The following is a 16426-nucleotide window of genomic DNA, read 5'->3' as shown; positions in this document are numbered from 1 at the left end:
CGAAAAGGGGTCATTTTTTGGCTAAAACTACAAAATAGACTGGTTTTATGAAAATGTTTAGGAAATCATTTTCACAATGTCTAAGTGATATGCTGATCCTCAGAAAAACGTAAAAGCTGTAGAAGCTAATCTCCAAATACAAATGAGGCAATGATTTTCCTGAAGGGTTCCATAATGCCCTCGCTGTCAGTGTACTACGACTATAGCCACCTCATGAACAAAGTAACAAGTCAGAGAGCAGCATGGCCTTGGACCACACACACACACAAGTGTCCATACAGGGCTTTGCCACTAACTTAAGGAAGGGCAAAGGTCTCGCCTAATAGTTCAGTTTTCCACAGTCCGTATTCCCAAGCCGTTTGCTGCATTCCCTACCCTGACTCACAGTCAGGTAACTGCAGGGGAGACATAAACCCTGCTACATTCCATGTGAGAGTTCTGGTGGACTCCAGCCTTCCACTGCTTACACAGTCTTCAAAATAGCTCAGTTAGGCTCCTGACGGGGGCCAGGCATAAGGGGACAGCGCTCTTGTTGCCTTTCAGCACTGCCATACCGCCTGACCCCCTGGCCTTCACAAAGCAGTTATTTTGGTGGCTACTCAGAGAACCGCCTAACCTCAAGTGTGTCGGCAAGCTGGGCATCCTGCGAGACAAGCTCAAGCTGACTGTTTAGGTTCTGCACTTCTTCCCTGACGCGCTTCCTTCGGGCAGTGACAGTCAGAGCACATAGCTAGACACAGATCCCCAAGTCTTCTGCAGCCCCTTATACCAGCTGTCCCAAACCTGCCACCACTTTGCTCTTCAGCACCATCAGCAACCTTCCCAACTACAGACAAAAGAACACATGGCATTGCTGCTCTCCGAGAATATAGGCACTGCTCTGTATTTATTGGACTTTCCAACTACTGTCAAAGGCTCAAAAAATGCAAAATTAATGTTCTAACTTTACTGTTACCAGCAAAATGTAAAATTCCTTTCTCAATTACTTGCCTATCAGCTGACAACTGTTAAATTTTATTTTTTTTAAAAAACGGTTGGAGTTTCTTTATAAAGTATATAAAAATTTCAAAAAAGGAATACTTTTGCTTTTAACTGTATTACTGAATACCTGAGGTAGTTGAGTAAAAATGCGCGTTTAATACCCCGCCCACAGCGCCTGGCACCTTCCCTTAGCCTATCTGCGTTAGTGTTAAAGAAACAGGAAACAGCAGCGCTTCTAGGCTAATGCTTAGCATTATGTTCCTGTGGTATTCTACTTTGATCCAATTTCAACAATTGGACTTAGGAACGATCTATTTTTAAATTTATTTGATGAATTTAATGAATGTACCATTTATGCCAATTTCTGGCATATGGAGGAATATTAAGAAAAATTAGAACGTTTGTTATATTTTGATATCGCAAGGGAAGTGCAGAGTTCTCTTTCCCTACCCCCACTTTTTCTTTCTTTCTTCTTTCTTTTTAAAGCTGGGTGTCATACATTTCAGAGAGCATAAAGTATACATTCTCACAGAGACAGGAGTTCGAGTTGCCTGGTCCTCAGAAACAACCGGCTAGGTAAAAACGCGTGCATGTGGTTCTGGGTGGGTCAGCACCCGTCTGTTGGTTAAGCAAATCTGTCTTTGGTTTGGCATCTGCCTCTGTGGTGGCTGTCTCCTGAGCCTTTACTTCCGTCGGGACTGAGGTGGCCCACTCTGAAGAGCTTTCTGCTGCTGGTGCTGCTTTACCTGAGTCAGAATTTCCTGAATTTTCCTCTGGGCGACCTAGGAAAGGACAGAACTTCATAGAACATCCATAGTCCAAAGTTACTAAGAGTCACTCTCCTGCCACAGCATCAAGTTGAAACCCTATAGCCCAATACTTAACAGCGTGCTGGCTGAAACCTGGATGTGCCAAACACAGCCGGGCACAGTGGCGTATGAGGACAAAAGCTGAGCTACGGGGATCTTTGGAGCCTAGGAGTTCAAGGCCAGCCTGGGTAACTGCAGGGACAGCATACTTCGATCCCCTCACCAAACACTCTGAACTATAAGCATCCAATAGGTTCACTTATGTGTATGGAATGGGACCCCCTATAAGAGCTTAAGAACTTGTCATTTAGAAGCCACTTGCCTGGCAAGCATAGAAGTGGCCAGTTATCTTGACAACAACTTGGTCGTTCTCATCAGGTGTCTGGTCACGGGGGACAACAACTTCAGCACTTGATAAATTCTGGAGTTCATTCACCTGAAATAGAAAAAAAAATCATATTGCTGAGTATTAAAAGCCTGTTTCCCAAGCATTCGCTGTATGGCAGACACAGCTTTGGCTTTACAGAGTTCATTTCAGCCACTAACAGATCTGAGCTAGATTCCCATTTTAACATGACTAGAACTAAGGCCTGCCTGGCCAAAGACACCCATATGTCCATGACGGAAATAAAAGGCAAAACCAGACTCAGGCCCTCTGGTTCTGCTCAGGGTGCTTTCCACATGACTTCAGAGTTACAGATCTGGAAATGACTTAGTTGCAAAAGACTGCAAACTACTTTCTGCAGTTTGAAGATATTTGTAAAACTTTAGTTCCAGTCCTTTAGGGTTTATAGAATTTAAAAATTCAAGTTACATGTGAAAGAGAAGCTAGATGCCCCTTTCAAGTCCCAGGCCAGTGCCCTGCCTGGTCTGAAATAGGCAGCAGTCTCATGAGCAGGTTACAGGCCTTGGCCACGGCGGGGGGGGGGGGGGTCCCACTTTATGTACACTAGCCAGAGCCTTCATCTGGCGGGGGCGCAGCCCTGCAGGGCCCCGTTGCAGCAGGACACTGCTGCAGCTGGTACTTGCCGTTTTGCCTCCTTTCCCAATGACTCTGCCAGCGGCAAAAGACGGCACTCGGATGTGAGCTTCAAGTTTCACCTCTTCTTTAGGACTAACGAAGTTTTCTTCTTTAATTTTTCCATAAATTCTTCCCTGAGCCTACAGATGACAATATCAGTATCATTCGTACTTGAAACAAAGGGCCAGGTAACTTTGAAGACAGCCCAAGTCAGCCTGGACTGTCCACTGCAGTGTACATCAGCATCTGGAACGAATTCTGACAAGAGCGAGGAGACCGTAGCTAGACGCCCCAGAGAGCCTGACAGTAACTGTTCACGACGAGGAGACTGAGTTCTGACAAAAAGGATATGAGCAGGGTACAGTGATGCGTTTGTAACATTGCCATTATGAGACCCACACTCCGCACTGACTAAAGAATAAGCCATATCCTGCTGAAAATAAAGGCAGTTTGCTTGGTATAATACAAGTATAGAGGCAAATGGCCACTCACACTGCAGTCTTGAATAAAGCCTCTCCTACTCTGGCAATAGGAAACACTGCATTTTTCTTGAGCAAAAGAAAACAGGAAAAGAACTAACAGTCAGGGCCACCAGGCCAAGCCCATGTCTAAGCAGGCTAGACGCCAGCAAACAGGAACGTTTGCTGTTTAAGCAGCTCTCTTCTTCAGGTCATTTCTGCTTTGTGGAGGCTCAAATGCTTATGCATGAGCATTTGGGAGGCTGAGGAAGAACACGGCTACAAGTCTGGGGCCAGCTTTGGAGTGAAATCCTGTCTCCCTCCTCCCTCCCTCCCAAAAAGGCAACGAAGTCAAGTTAATGCACACTTCTGGTATTTCACTAATGTGTCCTGTAATGTAAGAACCCTCCTATGCAGCCATTAATTTGTTTTCATACACTTCAAAGGAGAAAGAAGTCTAAGCTGGGAAGCTGGCGTATCTGACAGCTGCCAAGGCAAACCCTAAAATCCCGAATAGCCATACCTTAATGGGCAGAGAAAGTCAAAGCTCACTGGGGAGGGTTAGAGAGTGGACACAGTTCATCTCCACCCTCCATTCTATTTACTTTTTTAAATTTTGTTTTTACATGTATGAGTGTTTTGCCAGCATCTGTGTCTGGATCATATGTGCACGCATGTATCACAGCTGTGGTTTCTCACATGTTAGGAGCTGTGTCATACTTAGCCCAGTTTTTAACATTTCCAGTTTATGACATGAGCTGATGGACTGTGAGGCTGCTGGGTGAGGTGAACTCGCCTGATGCGTAGGCAGAGGTACGGAGCCTGTCAAGGCGTTGGGTTGTTCTATTCTCTGTGAATGATGTGAAAGCAGCTTTGGATTTTCATTGACTAAAATAAAGTTGATGGTTAAAACAAAACAAAGAAGAGGGTCTGGAATCTAGCTCTCAGCAGAGCACTCGCACAGCAAGGCTCTTTCCTTCCCTTCCCGGATAGAGGTGGTGAGGTGAGCTGTGGGCAGGGGTACGGAATGTGCACAAATAGCAGAGGAGACTAAGCTTGGGAGTGGGACACAGGACCAAGACACAGGTGTTGGGCTGGGGAGGTGGCTCAGCAGGTAAAGTACTTGCCATTGAGCTAGATAACCTGAGTTCAATCCCCAGGACTGATGGACATGGTGGCAGAATGCTGACTCATACAAGTTGTCCTCTGACCACAAGCATACCAAAATGCGCATGCTCCTCCCATAAAGTAATTGACTAATTAAAAAAACAAAACAGATGTAGGCAGTGTTGGATTAATGAACAGAATTCAGTAGTTGCCTAAGACAAAGTGTTCCACACTGACCGTTCATGGTTGCTGCAGTGGCTTCACTGACTGGCTCAGAGTTGGCTACAGGAGCAGCGGTGGGATGGCGCTGCTTGTGTCAGGACTATTCTAAGCACTACACACTGTACAGCTGCTTAGGGTAGAGGTGCTTCTGTCCATTCTACTGACGAGGAACTGGGAAGAACAAACAGTAACTGGTCTAAGGTCACATAAATGGTAACTGGCTAAGCTAGAATTTGAAATAAGGGTCTAGCTGCTGATTCATTCATCTCCATCACGCAGAACACACAGAAATGTCCCAGCGCCAAAGGGCTCCAGATTCCAGTAAATGTGAGTAGTTCAAGGGAGGTCAATGCATCACAGCTCTAGCCTTCATAACTAAACTCCTAGAACAGTGCTGGGTGAAGGGTAAGAGTAACTCAGGGTTAGAACATCCCAAGGCAGGAGGGGATGCTGAGGAACAGGTTACAAGGCTCATTAGCAGGCAGGGGTGTATGTGTCGGCGTTAGTGCCAACCACCTCAGTGGTGAGAGCAAGCCAACAACAGAACTCTAGGTTTATGGTTGCGATAGAATTCTGGCATGGCTCCACTCTGCTCTGTGGCTGGGGAAAGCAGCAGTATCTTGTTCCCTCTTGTTACCCATGCCTTTCACAACACATACCTTGAACTGAGCCTCTGGTGGTCCAGTGATAATGACCATCCTCACTTTAGCATCCGGTGCTTCAGCTGGAGCGATCTGTAACAGACCCATCACCAGCTGGTTAGGATACTTTCTGGTGTCATTGACAAACCTTAGGCCAACCAGCCTGACATCTGCATGTGACTGACTGAGCTGCAGAATTAAATGCCTTCTGGAAAGGAATTATGGAGAGGCTGCAATTAATATGGACCAGTCAGGTATAACTGTACGTACAATCTGAGCCAGCCTCTGCCCTAGCTAGCTGAAGAATGAGTCCTCCACCCTGGAGCACAGAAGGCTACAGACACTAAGAGACTCGACCCATGACTGTATGGTTAAAAGCATGTCCACGGAGTGTGGTAACATGACAGATGCTCTCGGCTCCTAAGTTGTGAGGCTACCACATAAACGGGTCTCCCATTAACTTCCAGAGGAAAGGGGAATGCTATTCAGGCAGCTGCGCTTCTTATACTTAAGTGAGAAAGAAAACAGAAACACCCTCTGGATTGCTTAAACTACTTGTGTACTTTTTATTGCTTAGACTATTGGTAAATTGCTCCCAAGTGAAGTCACTGGAAGGACACAGGAAGTTAACCAATATCAACTGAGCAGGGTAAGGTAAACTGAGACTTGTCAGTTTTCATGGGGTGTATGAAAAGCTGAGGGTGAGGAAACAGTGCAGAGCTGTACAGGGAGAAGACCAGCATGCCCAGGGTCACCAAGCCGATAGTTCCTTGCACTTAGTACAAGCTCCTGGGGCTGTTCCCAGGAAGCACTGTAAAGGTGCTATTCTTTAGCATTCAGCTGTTGTGTTGTTGTTGTTTTAAATACTTTCAATGACAGAAGGCCAAGGCTAAGAACACTCACACGCACACAGTACATATGCTACTTACTACCCTCCCCCCTTTTGCTTTTTCCAAAATAGTGTGTTTTTGTTCTGCTGTCCTGGAACTTGCTCTGTAGAGCAGAGTAGCCTCAAACTAACAGAGATCCGCCCGCATCTACCTCCCAAGTGCTGGGGTTAAAGGTGTGCGCCCCCACCACCGGGCTGCCTACCATCCACTAAAGCATGGGAAAGGCTTCATGTCCGTTGACCAACCAAGTCTATCAAGTCTATTTGTGTAAGTTTCTGTTAAAGAAATAAGGTTGTGTTCTTTTATTTATTGTGTGTAGGAGTAACTTAAATATCAAAAAGTAAGTGAACACAAATGATTATGATTTAGTGGTACCAAATATCTGCCTCAGGGTTGAGGAGATGGCTGAGTCAGAGCACAGGACTAGAGTTTGAATCCCCAGCACACATGTAGAAAGCCAGGCACAGCTGCACATGCCTATCACCGCAGCAGGAGAGGGTAGACACAGCTGGTCACCAGAACACACTGGCTGCCAGCTTATCCAAAACAGCAGGCTTCCAGCACAGTGAGAGACCCTGTCCCAAGGCCATGGATAAGGCAAAGCCATCTGAGGTCTTGCGTAGGTACACACATGCCCAAAGCAAACCCCAAGATCTGTGTAATGACGGCCACATGGGGAGGTAACCATATCTAGTCTACACCACATAATGAAAGAGGCAGCCAAGCTTGTTTTCTGGAAACACATTTTTCTAGCCCACTTAGAAAACCTCGTGAATGCAGGAAGAAGTGAGCCTAAGTTCTTTGTGTGTATGTGAGCATGTGTCAGATTGACTTATTTTGTTGTCTCTTCTACAGGAAAGTATATAAGGGCTGTTTCTGTGGTTTGAATTTTAATTTATACACAGAAAAAAATTATCTTTCGTTGTCTAGTTCTATGAGGTAACAAATGCATACTCAGGTGACTATCCCCACAATGAAATCCCAGAGCCGTATCACTCTCCCCAAGCCCCCCTCAAGTAGCCTCACTATGCACCTCTCATGTCAATGCCTAACAACCAGACTTCTTTGTTGCCCCCTGTAGCTCTGCTGTTTGCAGAATTATCACATAAACAGATCCTACAGTGTGTGATCTTCCTTCCTGAGGTTGGTCAGCACCATACGTGGAATTTCTCTCCCACTGTTACCACCAATGGGCTCGTCATCTACCCAGGATTCCTACTGTGCAGGCTCACCTCACGGAGGATTACACATGGAGGGCATTTGGGCTAGTTACCAATCAAAATGCTATTCACGGTCTCCTTCTCGTGTGTGTATGGGTGGGTGCTTACGCTGAGCTCATGGATAGATGAGAAAGCCAGGAGATACGCACAAGTAGAATCTGATGTAGTGAATCCTTTTTTCTTTTTTTTTTAAGCCACTTTTAAAAGCATAAGCAAAGGCTTTCACAGACCGCTTCCTGGAGAAAGCTGTGAACATATCAAGTCTGGCAACCTTTGTTTTAAAGCAACATTCCAAGACTGGGACACGGCTCAGCTGACAGAATGTTTGGATCCCCAGCATCCATATAAGCAGCCCAGAGCTGGAAAGGCAGAGACAAGAGATTCCTGACAGCATACTGGCCAGGCAGCCCACTGAGTCAGTGACTCTCTCTCTCTCAGAAATTAAAGTGGGTGTGACTGAGGAAACAGCAGATAGTAACCTGTGGCCTCCATGGATACACATGTGCATGAGCACCCTCTCATAGGTGCACATGCACACACACACAGACACCCCCTTTGTCTAACACTGAATTGCTTCAGCACATGGAAATGCAGAATCTGCAGAGCACACAGTGGTCTCACACTTACACAGTAAATGCTTAGCTGACTACACAAAACTCCATTTCTCTACTGTCCTTCAGCTTTGCCTAGCCAAGTTCTGAGAATGGAACATGTGCAAAAATATCCCAAGGCAGGGAACAGGCTACTTTCTTATGGGAAAGACTTCATTACATCCTCCTGTCCTCATTGGCCAGGAGACAGACTGGTTAAGGGCACCAAGTGTGGAATTCAGCCCCCACTTTGACCTTCGTAGTCAGGAGAGCCGCAGTGCGCAGAGCACTACCTTAATGGAAGCTCCTGCAAAACGAGAAAGCTGCTTGATGTGCTGGCCCTGCTTGCCGATGATGGCGCCGACTGACAGGGCAGGGATAAACAGGTGCACTGTCTCCGTCTCCGATTGCTGTAAGAGAAGAAAGCCAGGGCATGAGTGCTCGTTTGCTGCCATCTAAATCACTGGCACCCTTACCTTCAGCATGGACACATCCTCATCCAGTAGGAGTACCAGGGAGGTTTGGGGAAACGGCAATGAACTGACCAGAGCTTACCCATCAAGCCAAGGTCCAGTCTGGAAGGACCGGTCATTAAAATCTCATGCTTGTCTACATAGTTTTCCTTCAAAATCTTCAAAATCTCACTGAATTTTAGGTGCTTCGCCTTCTTTTATTTTATATTTAGAACATATAGACTACATCCAAGGTGGCTTTCAGACTACATATCACAAACTAGACAGCAGGGAAGAATGCAAACTCCAGACTTTACGCCTGCCTTCCTGCCTTCCTTCCTTCCTGCCTGCCTGCCTTCCTTCCTTCCTTCCTGCCTTCCTTCCTTTTTCTCTCCCTCCCAGAGCTGAGGCCAGAACCCTTGGGCTTGCAAGGCACGCACCCTTGTAGAGCTAGACTCCCAGCCCCAGGCTTTTCCTTCCTAAGCTGAGTAAGCAGCTCCTACATGCGTACAAGCCAGGCCACATGCCACTGTCATCCCACGCTGACCACACACGCAGGAGACAGAACTCCCAGGGACCCGTTCACTTCAGCAGCAGACATTGTGAGACACTTCCCTCCATGCACGTCTCTGCCCTCCCTTGGCATCTTACATACAAACAATCAGAAACCACTGAAAGCCCAGGCCTGAAGGGCTTTACGCGCAGATGGACTTGTCCGGGCACTTCATTACTTCTCTGCTTCACGCTGGCCACATGGCCGTTCTGCAGCCTCCTTTCACACATCGTCACATGAGGGCAGACAGTCACTCAGACACAGCTCAGTGACAGAACTCCTCACAAGGCCATTCCAAGGTGCAGGACCAGAGTGGAGCAAGAGTTCTAATGAAGCCACATCCCTGCTCATGCACCTTAATCTCTAGTCCCCTCCGAACAACAGGAAGTGTGTTCCAGAAAGACTTAACATAGCATGGTGGTGTTAGAATGAAAGTGGTTCCCACGGGCTCATGGGGAACAGCACTATTGGGAAGTGTGGCCTTATTGGAGGAAGTGTGTCACTGGGCCCAAGCCAGGCCGAGTGGCTCTCTCTGGCTGCCTGCTGCCTGCTGCTCCAGCTGCGGAACTCTCAGCTCCCTCTCCAGCACCACGCCTGCCCACATGCTGCCATGCTGCCCGCCATGATGATAATGAACTGACTCTCTGAACTGTAAGCCAGGCCCTATTAAATAAACGTGTTTCTTTTTTAGTGTTGTCATGGTCATGATGTCTCTACACAGCATAAAACCCCGACTAAGACAGCCACCAAGGGGTCTTGGGGAAGAGGCCACAGGTGTCATGTTGGGACATCAAGATATCAGAAAAGAGTCCAAGAAGCTGAGAAGGAGGAGGAAGATTAGACTTACGGAAGCTGCTCTTCATGGCTGAGACGATGTGACCCATTTCTGTTCCTAATTTAACATCCCATTTCCCTAACATCTTTACCACCCATAGTTAGGATAAAATATTGTTCTAGAGCTTCTTGCACGTAAGAAATCTGTTTTTTAAGAAACATATAGCGGAGGCTAGAATCCCAGCTCAGCTGTTAAGAACACTGGCTGCTCTTCCAGAGGACCCAGGTTGAATTCCCAGCACCTACATGGCTGACAGCAATCTTTAATTCCAGTTCCAAGAGATGCAGCTTCTTTTCTGACCACTGCGAGCACTGTATACATGTGGCACACAGACATGCATGCAAGCAAACCACCCCTACACATAAAACCACAACACATCCTCAAAGAAAAATACACTGCTAGGAAAAAGGTAAGTCACCAAGTAAAGCAGAGTATGCATTTGTGTTTCAAAGAAAATGTTATACGTTCTCATCTCTAGAGGTGGAAGAAGCTATTTGTAGTAAGACATTTAAACATAGGGGCAGCAGATCTCTGAGTTCAAAGCCAACCTGGTCTACAGAGCTAGTTACAGCATAGGCAGGGCTACACAGAGACACTCTGTCTTGAAAAACCAAAAACAAATAAATTAAAAAATGAGTAATTTGGTAAGAAGAATTTCATGGAATTGTGTCTTAAGGTGCCCCAGCCCGGCTTTGTTAAAGGAGCCGCTGAGATGACTATGATACAGTAACCTGAGGGCAGGGAAGTGCGAGGTGTGAGGAGTCTGTGCTACCCTGAATGTACTGCTCTGTGATGGAAACAGCACATGGGACCTGCCCAGCAGAACAAGCCAAGTTTGAAGCAACTGTGCTTTCTGTCCAGGGCTGGTACTCCAGACCCACGCTAAGTCATACGCACTGCTGGCAACAGCATCTCATGTGACTCATCGGCTGTCTGAGGCTGGGCGAGGGTGTTTCTGAACAGCATCCATCTCCCTGGCTCCAGTTCCATTCCCACCAGCCATCTCGCTGGCCATAAATTATTTCACAAGGGAATTTTCCTCTAAAGACACAGGCAGCTCGTGGAAACGTCTGTCCACTTGACTGTCTGGTACAGTGTGTTCTCATGGAATCCAGTACGAGAAGCCATGTTTTCAGGATCTGTCTCAGATAAGCCCACGATTTCATTTTGACTGGCAGACCTAAGCAGACAGAAGAAAATCCTCTCAGCCCCGCCCTTCCTTCTGACACAGTCCAAGCATGTAAGTTCAGCATCCTGAAGACACCCTTCCCTGGACACACTCCGAGAGTGAAGGACAGTCACAGGACACAAGCTGCTTCCCAGTGGATTACTGCCAGATGCCTATGCACAGCTTCCTTCGGAGTCTTGGCAAGTGCGGTGCTATGTCTTGAAACAACAAGAACAAAGCTGTGAGGCCGAAAGCTTGCGTAAGTGGTAAAGTCCGCCAGTGAGTAATTCCTCATCACCCGCTATCGAGAAGCTACAAACAACAGCAAACAGTGAGGTTAAGTGTATTTACTTTGCAGGGAACAAAATCTCAGGCATCACAAAGGCATGGAGATGTGCCTGGCAGCCCAGAGATCAGCCTCCAGGAACCTGGCCTGCCGCCAGTGTTTTCCTTTGGCATGTAAGATAGGTACTTGGAGGAAGGGGTTATTTTTAAGTAGATTTTGGTCTGGAACTGAAACCAAGTTTACTCAACTCTATGACCTGAATACTATGACAAAATACTAAAGCTTTTTTTAAAAAAAAGAAAAAGAAAAGGAAGTTTCTGGCTAAGTAAGGCAGGGCTTCACATGCTGTGGCGATGTACTCTCTTAGAAATGTCTCTGCACCCATGACGAAGGACTGAGAGATACTACGTGACCTAAGAACCGGGCAGCAAAGAAGTACTCAGTCATCTTTCTCACCCCAGCACCGCTGCATGCTTGCCCCATGGTCACACTACCATCTTGGAGCCTTCAGAGAAGAGTGAAGAAGCTATCAGAATTGTGAAGGTTAAGAGCCCACAGGGTTACTCTGCCAACCCAACTGCAAGCTGCCAACACGGCCAGCTAAGACAGTGTGCATGCGCTTCGCCCATCCTGGCTCTTGCCTGGCCCACTAGCTGCCACTTCTCACTTCCCTACTGTCTGGGCATTTCTGAAAGGAGCAATTTTTTTTGTCATTTATAAACAAGGGTTTTGCCAATTAAGTCCTGAGTGAACCAGCTCCCAGGTAGGAACTAGAGTCTTTCTGAGATCTTCTGGAAGACATGGCACTTGGGCTGTTTGGAGAAGTTACTCTCACAGACTCCAGGAGGGAGGGTACTTTGGAAGAATGAGTGGACAGAGTGCTGGAGTGGACAGAAGCAAGAAGCTTATCCACAAACAACATGCAGCATTCGCCACTCCTATTACAGAGAAGAAACAGAGGAATCTGCATAAAGACGACAGACTGTAAGTCCATGACCAGTCTTGGTGGGTGGGGATACACACCAAAATGTCCTTCTCAGTAATGGGGATGGGAAGATGTGAGACCAGTAGATTAGGAACCTTAGTTTGGATCCCATCACGTATGGGAAAGCCAGGCACAGTGACGTGCATCAGACAGGTGAATCCCTGGAGGTCACTGGCTGACAGCTGAGCCAAGTCAATGAACACCAGAGTCCGTGAAAGAACTTTACTCAAAAGAATAAGGTGACGGGCTAAAGAGATGGCTGTACCTCAGAGTGCTTGTCATACAAGGTAGAAGTGTAAGACTGAGCCCCCGTACTGACTTCTACACCTGAGCTGAGGTGCATAGACATGCCATACACATACGCACGTGCACACACACAGTGTGTACACACTCAAACTCTTCTTTTTTTATTTTATTTTTATTTTTTGGTTTTTTGAGACAGGGTTTCTCTGTGTAACAGCTCTGGTTGTCCTGGAACTCGTTTGGTAGTCCAGGCTGGCCTCGAACTCACGGAGATCTGCCTGCCTCTGCCTCCCAAGTGCTGGGATTAAAGGCATGTGCCACCATGCCCAACCTTTAACTCTTCTTCTTAGGGAACAATATGCACTTAGAATAAAAGCAGAGATTCATTCTTATCCTACAGGGCACCAAAGATTAGGATTATTTCAATTCAAAATCTGAATTCTCTGAGACAGTAATAGCAAGATCTTTATTGGGGGGGGGGGGGGCTAAGAACCAATCAAACCCAGAGCTTTGCACAGTACAGAAGGGCTACCTCCCTAGCCAGGAACAGAAAGCTCATCACAAGTATTGTCGCCTCAGTGTGGCACAGGGGAACATTCCCCATTCCCACAGCAAATATCTGGGCACCCTTAGCTCATACCCAGTTTTTACCCAGAGACTCACAATAGTACATTGCTCAACAAGGTAAAAACAAAAGCAACAGTCAGAGAATGCTAGTGCTGGGGATGGAGCCTGTGCACAGCCAATCCAGCCCCCACACAACACAAAACTAAACACGGTAGTGCACACCTGTGAAGCTAGCACTTGAGCGGAAGACGTGGAGACCAGACGTTCAGGGTCGTCCTGGCCTAGCCTGGCTTATACAAGACCTTGCCTCAACAAAACCAAAAGAAACTGGTAAGGCTTTGCTATCTTTACCTGTGGCCCTTACATTTTTTTATTTTCAGGGTTGGAGAGATGGCTTAGCAGTTGAGAGCACTGGCTGCTTTTCCAGAGGACCTGGGTTTGATTCCCAGAAGCCGCGTGTTGTTGCTGTCTTTTGTAACTTCAGTTCCAGGGAATCCAATGCCCTCTTCTGGCTTTCTCAGGCATTACACACATATGGTGCACAGACATTGCGTGCCAAACATCCATACACACATAAAACGATTTTTAAAAATTTTATATACAGAATGTACTTTCCAAAGTAGTGTCCACCAACCGGATACAAATAAAAGGTGAGTAAAGCTACATACGCTGCCCCTTGTGGATACCTAAGGCCACTGATCTTCAAAACCCTACATGATACTTCCTGAGGCAAGCAAACTGGAGTGGAATACGCTAGAACAGTAACGGGGGAAGAAGCTGTACGAAGGAGCTCTATCTCCTCAATAAGCACTTTCAGCAGTGATCAACTGTGGCTTAATTCAAACCGCAACTGGCGGACTAACATAGGTGACTTGGATTTAGAAATAAGACTAAGAATTGCAGGCAGCTACATGGAAGACTAGTTTATTTCAAGTGGTCTCCACAGACACAAGGTGACTCTCAGAACACCTGTTTATGCTCTGCGTGTCAATAAAAATAACTCATAGGTGTGAAGACTGAAACATGAAACTTCTTTCCCGAGAATTTAGAGTCTCCCTTCCTGACAGAACTCGCAGGCTGGCCGCCTTCCTCCCGCCTGCAGAGCTTCCTTTAGGAGGTGAGAAGGCTCAGTCCACACAGACTGACATGAACAGCTGCTCCAGCATCTGTTCTCCTGTCCACGATTAGCAGCCACACTGCTGCTTCCCTTGCAGCGAGACAAAGGTGAGCGTTACACTGCAGATAATAGGGCGCCTACCCAGGGCTCGCTGCTCACTGCTGGCTGCCGACATTGCCCTTACAGGCGCTGACACTGGTTTTTGTTTCTTTGCTGGCTGGACTGGAAACCAGTGGTCTGAGTACTTAACTGGGCTGGAGAATGGTGTTAACAGATGGAGTGAGTCCCGGTTGGCTCAGTAGGCTCATCACCAGCCTTGGCCATCTACCCTTCAACTCTTCTCGAGGAGAAGGAAACCACTTAAGCTCGTCCTCTCCTCCCGTAACACACAGGCAAGCACAATCTTGATCCACGCAACATTCCAAAGCAGGTTCAGAACAATGAGAGCAGACGCAGTCAGCACCTACACACGCTTTCGGCTTGACAGAGGCCTAGAGTTTGACTGACAGGTGCCCTAAAGATAAAGGGGTAAGGGTATTTTGTGTTGGTTTTTTAACTATTTTCTAAAATAAAACACAGAACAGAGTAGAAAGAGGAACACATCAGTGGTGGTGGTTATGCTTTCCTCAAATCTTTTCTCACGTTCACTGGTGCAATTATGTGCCCTCTCCTGCCTAACAAACACTCTTGTGGAACAGCTCTTGACAATGAGTGGGCAGCAAGAAGCCTCCTGTAACATTTGCCAAGCCACACTTGCAAGCTCTGCCCTCTCCCACTGAGATCTGATTTACAAAAGTGGGGCACAGGTCTCCACCTAGCTACGTCACAGGCCAGCTACTTCTGCCAAGCTCACTACAGCTCAAGGCGCCCGGGAGCTTTCAAAATGAAGTTGTGCAGGGCCTTCCCCAGGGATTCTAACCAGGCAGCCTGGGGTAATCATAACGTAACTACAGAAAGCCAGCCTCCCCTCAGGTAGGGAGCCACTAGCCCTGAGCTCCACAGAGGACTGCAATGAACGAAGGAGAAGGGACCAGGAAGGAGGCGAGCATGGCGAGCACAGGTCGCCTGCAAAGGTCAAGGGAACACAAAGGGGAAAGTTGGCCCTTACCCCGAGAGCCAGCTTGAATTTCCTGCTAAAACCGATTCTCTTTACCACCACCACCTGCCTCTTCTTCTTCTTTCTTCTTCTTCCTCCTCCTCTTCTTCCTCCTCCTCCTCTCCTCTTCCTCCTCCTTCTTCATTTTATGTGTATATGTCTTTGCCTGTATTTTATTTGCAGACCATGTGCATACTTGTGCTGTGGAAGCCAGAAGAGGGTGTCAAGTCCCCAGTAACTGGAGTTAGAGGCAGTCATGACCTGGGAATTGAACCTGGATCCTTTGGATCCACTGAAGTCCCTCTCACCCCCTAAAACCAATGCCTCTTAAAAAAAATATCCAACAGGATATTCAAAGCAAAAACTAAGCTGCATTTCCTTCCTACAGCTAGTGTTTGTGGCCTTGACTTTCCCTGTGTCATTGCTGTCCACTACCTCTAAATCTAAACACACCCCATGAAGCTTCCTCATGATTCCACTGGCAAAAGGAAATTCTTAAAAAATAGGTACATAAATCACATATGGTTCTACGTAATTTTAAACTCTGCTTTTTTTTTTTTTTTTTTTTTTTTTTTTTTTTTAAGATAAAGTCTATATGTAGCCCTGGCTGTCTTGGGACTCACAATGCAGACTAGGCTGGCCTTGAATTCAGAGATCCACCTGCCTCTGTGTTCTAAGTTCTGGCATTAAAGTTGTGTGTCAGTACGCCTAGAGAAAAGCGCATGTTTGTAACTCTCAAAAGGAAAGCTCCCTGGCCCCAAATTTTGGAGAAAAAAGATAGAAAGCGAAATAATATGCCTCCGTTCTCGTCTCAGTCGGTGGTTAAGTCCTGACACTTTTGCGGGACTGGTCCCAGTCTCTCGTCTTTAGTCAGCACCAATGACACATCCAGACTACAGAGCAGCCTTTGCTCTTTCAACGCTAACATTTTAGTACGATCTCCTACAACGGGTGGAAATGTCCACACACACCGAGACTCCGTCCATTAAAGCACACCCCAAAGGAGCAGGGGCAGCGGAGGTGTGCACGGCCGGTGCCCTGAGTGCCACCCTGCCTGTCCTTCCAGCAGGCCCTTGGGTGTCCTCAGCTCCTGCCCTGAACAATACCCACTGTAGTGGAGCAGCTTCTGGGAACTGCACCTCTGAGACCTCATCCCTCACCTAATCTGACTGAGTGCAAACATCT

The 16426-nt window shown here is 47.0% G+C and overlaps 1 protein-coding gene across 1 annotated transcript in view; it reads right to left on the bottom strand.

Moving 5' to 3' along the window:
• Positions 1–1444: 1444 nt before the first annotated feature.
• The window catches only part of Igf2bp3 (insulin like growth factor 2 mRNA binding protein 3), a 125325-nt gene continuing 110343 nt past the window's right edge, over positions 1445–16426 (bottom strand). The window contains exons 11-15 of the mRNA XM_051152418.1: positions 8233–8349; positions 5258–5332; positions 2820–2951; positions 2113–2226; positions 1445–1763 (exon numbers count right to left, since the gene is read on the bottom strand). Of these exons, the coding sequence (XP_051008375.1) occupies positions 1665–1763; positions 2113–2226; positions 2820–2951; positions 5258–5332; positions 8233–8349 (537 nt within the window). The 3' untranslated portion in view covers positions 1445–1664. The remainder of the gene's footprint in view (positions 1764–2112; positions 2227–2819; positions 2952–5257; positions 5333–8232; positions 8350–16426) is intronic.

Source organism: Acomys russatus, chromosome 10, assembly GCF_903995435.1.
Source record: "Acomys russatus chromosome 10, mAcoRus1.1, whole genome shotgun sequence".
Taxonomy (NCBI): domain Eukaryota; kingdom Metazoa; phylum Chordata; class Mammalia; order Rodentia; family Muridae; genus Acomys; species Acomys russatus.
The sequence above is the reverse complement of the archived record's forward strand: the minus strand, read 5'-3'. Positions and strand labels throughout refer to the sequence as shown.